At 44.0% G+C, this 7,320-nt stretch overlaps 1 protein-coding gene across 1 annotated transcript; it reads right to left on the bottom strand.

Moving 5' to 3' along the window:
• Positions 1-616: 616 nt before the first annotated feature.
• On the bottom strand, positions 617-6,507 carry lyl1 (LYL1 basic helix-loop-helix family member). Its single transcript, XM_069665921.1, has 4 exons — positions 5,933-6,507; positions 3,435-4,765; positions 2,317-2,414; positions 617-1,749 (listed from the first exon to the last, which is right to left on the bottom strand). Exons 2-4 carry the CDS (start codon positions 4,196-4,198, stop codon positions 1,214-1,216), a joined length of 1,398 nt encoding a protein of 465 aa, XP_069522022.1. The 5' UTR covers positions 4,199-4,765; positions 5,933-6,507; the 3' UTR covers positions 617-1,213.
• Between the last annotated feature and the right edge of the window lie 813 nt (positions 6,508-7,320).

Below are 7,320 nucleotides of genomic sequence, written 5' to 3'. Positions count from 1 at the left end.
ATTCATATAATAAATAAATAGGCATGTTATCATAGATTCAACTAGCTGGCAGTAATCGAAGTGATTCAAATCAGCCTCATCTTTCACAGCTGCAACATTAGTGATGCATGATAATTATAATCCAGTTATATGATAAATGTGATTTTACTTTTGCTTCTGTTTTGTAATGGCAATACTTTGTAGATGCCAGATTTTTGGTATTGCTAATACATCCACTGAAAACATGTCCAACACTCCTCCTTAGATCTGCTGCTCAGTTAAACTGTACTGTGTTTGTATTCTTTGGTGCTGAAAGCAGCACAAACGATCAAATGAAGTTTGGCTTAGGTTCAATCTGTATGATGTGCAGAGACAAGTCTGCTGTGTTGATCTATGAACATAGTTGCACTTTTAAAATATGCGTTTCAGACGGTTCTGACCCAATAGCATTGCTTTCATGCATTTAACATCTGATGGTTATTGTCATCATATCCCTCTGAGATAACAACATGCTAAAAAATCGGAGGATACACAAACGTTCCCTAAACATTTGACAGACTTGGCGGAACACTTGGAATATGTTGAGAAATCGTGCTGACAGAGAGCGGACTTTGGAGCCCAAGAAGAGGATGTTGAATAAGGAACAGCAAAGTAAAACACACTTTATTTCTGTCTGGTACATGTGTGTCACAATGTCAGGGTGGGACCTGCGGCACGGCTTCTCTGACAATAAGAGCGGCAGGAACATTTAAAGATGCAACTTTGATTGATGAATGCAGTACATGCACGTCTCTGCAGGCCCAACAGAGTGTGTGGCACTGTGCTCAGAATGATCCAATCAGATGTCCAGGATCCTGTTTTGCATAATTCTTTGATGTAACATAAAAACTGTGTTACGTTGAGGTCAAATGTTTAACAGAATCATTGTGACCTTATTTGGATATAAAACATATCAGTCTGACTGTTCTGTGACTCTCTCAGCTTGCCCAAGTATGTCCAAAATTACAGAGCCTCACACTCAATGTCTGCTAATCACTGGAAATCACTACAAAATATTGCAAACAAGTCCGTCTCTTAATATTCACATGATCTTTAAGCGCTGTCGGCTGAAGACAGAATCACTCTGCCTCCTCAAACACTTGCAGTGTCTGTTGACGTGTGTCCTGTCGTGTCCGTCAATGTGACATTTAAACTCCCAGCGACGGCACACGTCTTTGTTTGCCGTCTTTTTGTGTCACCGCTCATCGTTTGTGGCCGCCACCATCCTTATCTCACCCTTGACCTTTCCCAGAATGCCATTGGTCATAGAGGTCTTAACTTTAAAGCTGTCCTCACTGTCTGTGTCACCAAAGCAGCTGGATGTGGCTGGGGAGTTAGCCAGAGCGATGACGGAGTCCGTAGAGTCTCTGTCTCGGTGGATTGTGGCCAAAGCGGGATGGGTGGAGGATGGCGGAGGAGGAGGAAGAGGAGTGTCGCACTGGAAAAGAGGGTCCTGTTTGTTACCGTCCGACCCCATCGTCGTGCTCTCTTCCTCGGCCTCGTCCTCACCTGAGTCCCCGCTCTTGTCCTGCGCCTGGTCGTTGAGCAGAGTGACCAGGAAGTTGATGTACTTCACGGCCAGACGCAGGATTTCGTTCTTGCTGAGCTTTTTGTCGGGCGGGTGCGTGGGAATGAGTTTCCTCAGCTCGGAGAAGGCTCCGTTCACGTTCTGCTGCCGCCAGCGCTCGCGGCTGTTGGTGAAGACGCGGCGAGCGAGTTTTTGAGGGGGGCCTGTCGGAAAGACATGAACACAGTCTGAGTATGCAGGGCCTTGAATAATCAAAGGGATTGATAAATTTATTCTCTTTGTCAGCCAGTAAATACCAAACAGGGACGAAAACAAACATTAAAATGATCCTACTAAAAATAACTGTGTGGTCAAAGCCTGATCTAGGTCACTCCACTGAGCCAAAGAACCTAGTTGATATTTTAAAACCATTAAAAAGATGTTTATGAGCTACATCTTTGCACTAGCACTATACACAAGGACACTTGCTCTTTTCAACACACTGTTGTGCTGCTTTCAATGCCCACTAGATTAATACATTTGTATTAATCCGACCCAGAAAATAGTTCCCCCACAAACCCTCTTTCTGCACCTGTTTGAGTAATGCTTGCAAAAAACTACAGTGTATATTTAGTATCTAAGTCTCCAGGAAGAACAACAGACAGACAACAGCACCTTCATTCTTATTCTTTAGGTAGCACCTTCCATCAAAACAATAAGAAAGTTAACTTTTAGTAATTACGGCTGAATAAATATTAACGTCTGATTCTTTGTTTCACACAGAAACTCACATTCACTGATTTCCATCTCGAAGTGTGACGAGGGTCTCCTCTTGATCCGGCTGCTGTTGATGACGCCGTAGCTTCCTCCCGGGGGACCGAGGTAAGAACTACAAATGCAAACGGAGGATGTGCGATAATTAAACCTTTTTGTAACTGCGTTCACATCAATGTAGGAAATAAATCACCTTTACAAACACATACAGTAGCTCCGGCATCTCTTCTCTTACAATCTTTTAAAGTTAATTGAGAAATCAAGACGATGGGGGGGGGGGGGGGGCATTAAGGGAGCTGTGATTATGTTGGTGGCAATGATCGAGTGTGCGTGCCGAGTTTTAGCCCACTCTCATTAAGTCTGGTTACTAACTGATTCCACTTTAGAGGGATGGAATAGATCAATGCCTCCTGCTACAAACAGACCAGAGAGAGGCGAGGAGAGAGTCTTATTCCCAGACCTCCATGACAGATGGTGAAACTATAGATGTAGTCACTGTGAAAAGAGTCCTAATGCTGCCTGTGAGAGAAAGAAGCCGTGTGGAAGAGAAGAGATGAACAGTAGGAGGGCTCTGATAGTTCTGCAAAATTCAGCAACTTTACGAGCTGGCCGTTTATCTGCTCAGACGCTAAATTTAGCTGCAGCTTGAACTGGATGTATAGTTTAAAAAGTGATGCCTGCTGTCCTGTCAAATTTATGGGGAGAAATGTGAAGTCGCTTTGTGACAGCACACATCCTGCTGTCAATTTTCTTAGAGCTGTGCGGTGTGGCCACAATTAATCACACTGGGAAGTCACGAAATGCCAACAGTCAGTGTTTCCTGAGAAACAAAAGACGCGTCTCCATCATTACCTGTAACATCTCATAAATTTGCATTTATTTTTTATATGCACGTGTGTTGTTCAATGGAGGGTGAAAGTTCTATAATTATATTTACGGTGTGCGACCTCTGGGTCAGGATTGATCACCTAAATGTTGTCATAAGTTAAAAAAGGAGACACAAGTGGATTAAGCGACGTAAAAGCACAAATAAAAACTTCTCTAGGTCCTAAAATAACTCGACAAATCTGACCTTTAAGAAGTCATGAGGCAAAAAGATGTGTCTCTATTTAAATATAAATAGACCCAATCTCACCTGGTGAAGAAGGGGTGTGCAGACAGGTACTGCTGGGCTAACAGGGGCCGTGGGGATGGAGCTGAAGGGCCCCCAGCACCGACAGAAGCTCCAGCAGCTCCAGGGCTGGACACGGGCACACAGGTCAGCTGACTGCGCCGCAGCTCCCCGAGAGGCCCGTGCAGGAGGTTAGGGATTGGGTGGAGGGCTGTCAAAGCTGTAGTTGGTAGTGGAAGAGGTGGTTTGCTGTGACCGAGGCTGATGACTGGGATGTGCGGAGGAAGAGGAGACGAGGAAGCGAAGGAGGCGGTGGAGGATGGAGGAGGCAGAGGACACGGGGAGGTCTTGGCTGGCGCTGGAAGAAGGGGAGGTGGGGAGGAGAGAGTCGGGGACCTGTCGGCAGAAGCAGCAGGGGTTGTGGTGCTGGTCGGTCCTCCCTGCTTCTCCTCCTCCTCCTCCTCCACCTCCACCTCTTCGGCCTCCATGATGATGGGCTCAGGTGCAGCAGCTGTATCTGTGACCTGACTTGTTAACGCTCCTGTAGGCGACTGAACCGAGCCAGCGCCAGCGCCAGGAACGTCCGTGTGTCCGTCGTGCTCTGTCTTGTGAGCTGGACTCGGGCTGCTGATAGCGTCCGAGGATACTAAAGTCTTAATCTGGAGAGGGCTGTTCTGCTCCATGGAGGCACAGGATGGGGAGGAGATGGAGGATGAGGATGAGGAGGAGGAGCGAGGAAGGGTGGGGGGTGAAGCAGGTGGACAGGTTGGGTTCAGCTTCTCCATCATGGTGGTGCTCCTCCTGGTCCTCTCAGCTCAGTGGTGTGTTTATATGTGTGTGAGAGTAACTTACATGCTCATGTGCACCACCTGCAGAGCCATTTAAACCTCTGCTTTTCCATACAGGCCGCCTATAACCATTTGTTTCCTCTTCCTTTGTTCCGCCTTCCTGCAGATTATGCAATATTTTGCTGCTTTAGCTCACAGAAATGTAGCAAACTGAAATCCTTTAGTTGCTCTTACTGATGAAAGGGTGGAGATTTAAATATCCAGCGTTACAGAAGGTGTCGAGAACCTCATATTAAATCTCCTCGCAGTCTCTAATGGAGCCCAGTCTCTTTGCTGGGTGCAGCATGGAGCCGTGGGGGTTGTTGCAGTCTGATCCGGAGTGGATTTTTCTTGCGGTGCATCCTGAGCAGCACATTCAAGGTTTTTCGCGAGTCTCCAGTGGCTGCTCTTATTGTAAATATTCCTCTGTCTGCTGGTCTGTGTGTGTGTTTGGAGGATGTGAGTCAAAATCCTTTAAAGCAATCAAAGTGTCCCAGACCGCTGAAGATTGGATTGATATCAAAGAGTCTGTGGAACAAAAGAAAAGTGGAAAATGCAGTCAGGATGTATATTTTGTGTAAGTTAGTTATAGTGTGTCAAAACGTGCACATTACATAAACATAAAAGTGTTTGTTGTTGGGGTTTTGCCCAGTTTAAAATCTGGATTGGGTTCATGCAAATGTACAGCTTCAGAGCACACTAACAGAGCGTTAGGATGTTAAAACACTTGACATGAAGTGATGTTTGCCTCTTCTCCTTCAGCAGGGAGACATTAGTTGTTACTTTGCAGGGCCCAGCACTCATGATTTGTCAGGTTTTGCAATCGCAAGTGTTCCTGTTTTGTCTTTTCTAGTTGTCATGACTTTATTTTGGACAGTTCCCTCTTTCACAATAAAGCGCGGACGACATTTGTTGGCAGTTTTTTTTCCTATCTATTTTTGCAGCAGTGATATATTTACTTTAATTTAAATATCTTCTTAAGACGAAAGACGCCGTGCTAAAACAGAGCTGCAGATACAGTCACTGAAGTTTCAGGGGAAAATACTTGGCGCTGCATATTTGTACTGAATTTACCCAGCTGCACACATTACACACAGTGTTGCTGTGGCGATTGAGAAAGAAAGCCATTATGACTGCCCATATATCATGTTGTGGTAGAGATGATGCAGCATTTGGTTTTTAGTCGAGCCTATTTTCTCGCACATTTATGCACAACAAGCCCCTAAATAGTTTGCATCAGTTCTTCAAATAAAATGTTATTGAACACTGTGATAAACAACTTTGTTACAAATATTACATTAAATGTTACTAATTAAATATTACACATTACTCGTTTTTATATTTGTCCGATACATCTTGTGTTATGATTTACCGTATATTGAACATAACCAGGAGACTGAAAATAAACAGAACAAATTGTATGTAAATGCAGTAAACGGTCGTCCAGTGAAGCGTCTGACAGGACCTGATATTACATTTATATCTCCTTTAATTAACGACTAAAAAAAGCACATTTTATTCACCAGTTTCCAGCAGAAATGAGACTATTTCAGTTGAAGTACATGACATATGGCACGTTATTTTTGTTATAATTATTTCTATAATAAATGTAATAAGCTGCAAACCAGTCATGTTTCACAGGCCGCATACACATTAGATCAAACATTAAGTAAATACTAAAATAAGCATACTCACATATACATTCTGATGTCCAGCAGCTCGTCTGTGATGTAAAATCCTTCACCGTCTAAGTGATCTGTGAACGCACATGTTACACCTCCTCAGTGTTTAACCTCCTCCCTCTCCTCTTGCTCCTCCTCAGGTCGCTCGCACTCCTCTGCAGCCTGTCAGTGTCTGTCCGTCAATCTCTCACATCAGAAGTGGAGCCAAACTGTCTGACACCGCTCACAGCTCTCCTCACGCTCACGTCAAAGTCTTTCGAAATAAAACTCACAGATAAAAATAGAACAAAAGTGTCAAATATTCACACGGTGACGGAAAGCTAATCAAAATCTACGTATTAGTTTTTTGTTGCGAAGTTGCTCCTTTAAACGAAGAGAAAGCATAAAGGTGGATGGTGTGTGTCTCTGCTGTCACCCCCCCTTCTCTATCTCACTCTCACCTCTCTCTCTCTCTCGCTCGCTCGCTCTAGCTCTCTGTCTGTCTCGGTCTGTCTCTCTGTCACCGTCCTGTCTGTCCGTCCCTTCTTTCTCTCACTCTCTTCCGCCAAGAAGACACAATGCTCTCGTCGGTTGCCAGTCGGAGACCTCCTCTGGTACTGGCAAATGTAAGGTGGGAGAGAAAGGGGGAGAGAGAGGAGGGAGAGAGAGAGAGGGAACCATGTTGCAAGGAGAGTTTTCCGCTCCCTGCTGGACAAGAGGATGTGCTCGTACAATGTGGCTGCTGCTGATAAGAGCCTCAGAGCTGCCTGTGGCCTGTAGATAAGGAACCTCCACCACCACTACCCCTCATCCTCCCCCCTCCACCACCAATACCTACACACACACAGACACACACACACTATTTGTAACACGAGCAAGTTCAAGCCTACATGCATGTATGCACACACACACACATCACACCAGACTGGTCAGTCCCAGACGTTGATGTGACCTTGATTGTTTCCAAGAAAATATCAACAACTGTGCTTATATTAGATTCTAATAAACAGACAGTAGTGTACTCTGCACTCTCTGTGTGCTTAATCATACACACATAGAGCAGAGGTTCAGACACAGACAGGCAGGGACTGATCTGAATCTATCAGACTGAGATGTCTGCTTTAATGCACATTTTTGCGTCTTTACTATATATATAAAGAATTAATTCCCTTTAATAATAATTGTAATATAATAAAATGGTATATATAATTTTGTTGTTGTTGCAGAAAAAACTGTCTTAAAATCCCATAAAAGTCCATAAATCAATCACTATATCAAAATAATGTATTCTGATAATCATGCAAGAATCATTTTTAATAATACAATAATAATAACAATGGAGATTTTTTACGATTGTATAACATTTTTAAACATTTTAAAGGCGACAAACACAGCGAAAAATACAAACATTAATCTGCAGAT

Source organism: Semicossyphus pulcher, unplaced genomic scaffold (genome assembly GCF_022749685.1).
Source record: "Semicossyphus pulcher isolate SPU_LCO1_2020_fin unplaced genomic scaffold, fSemPul1.0.p SCAF_17, whole genome shotgun sequence".
Lineage (NCBI taxonomy): Eukaryota > Metazoa > Chordata > Actinopteri > Labriformes > Labridae > Semicossyphus > Semicossyphus pulcher.
Note: the sequence above shows the minus strand (reverse complement) of the source record. Positions and strands in the feature narration are given on the sequence as shown.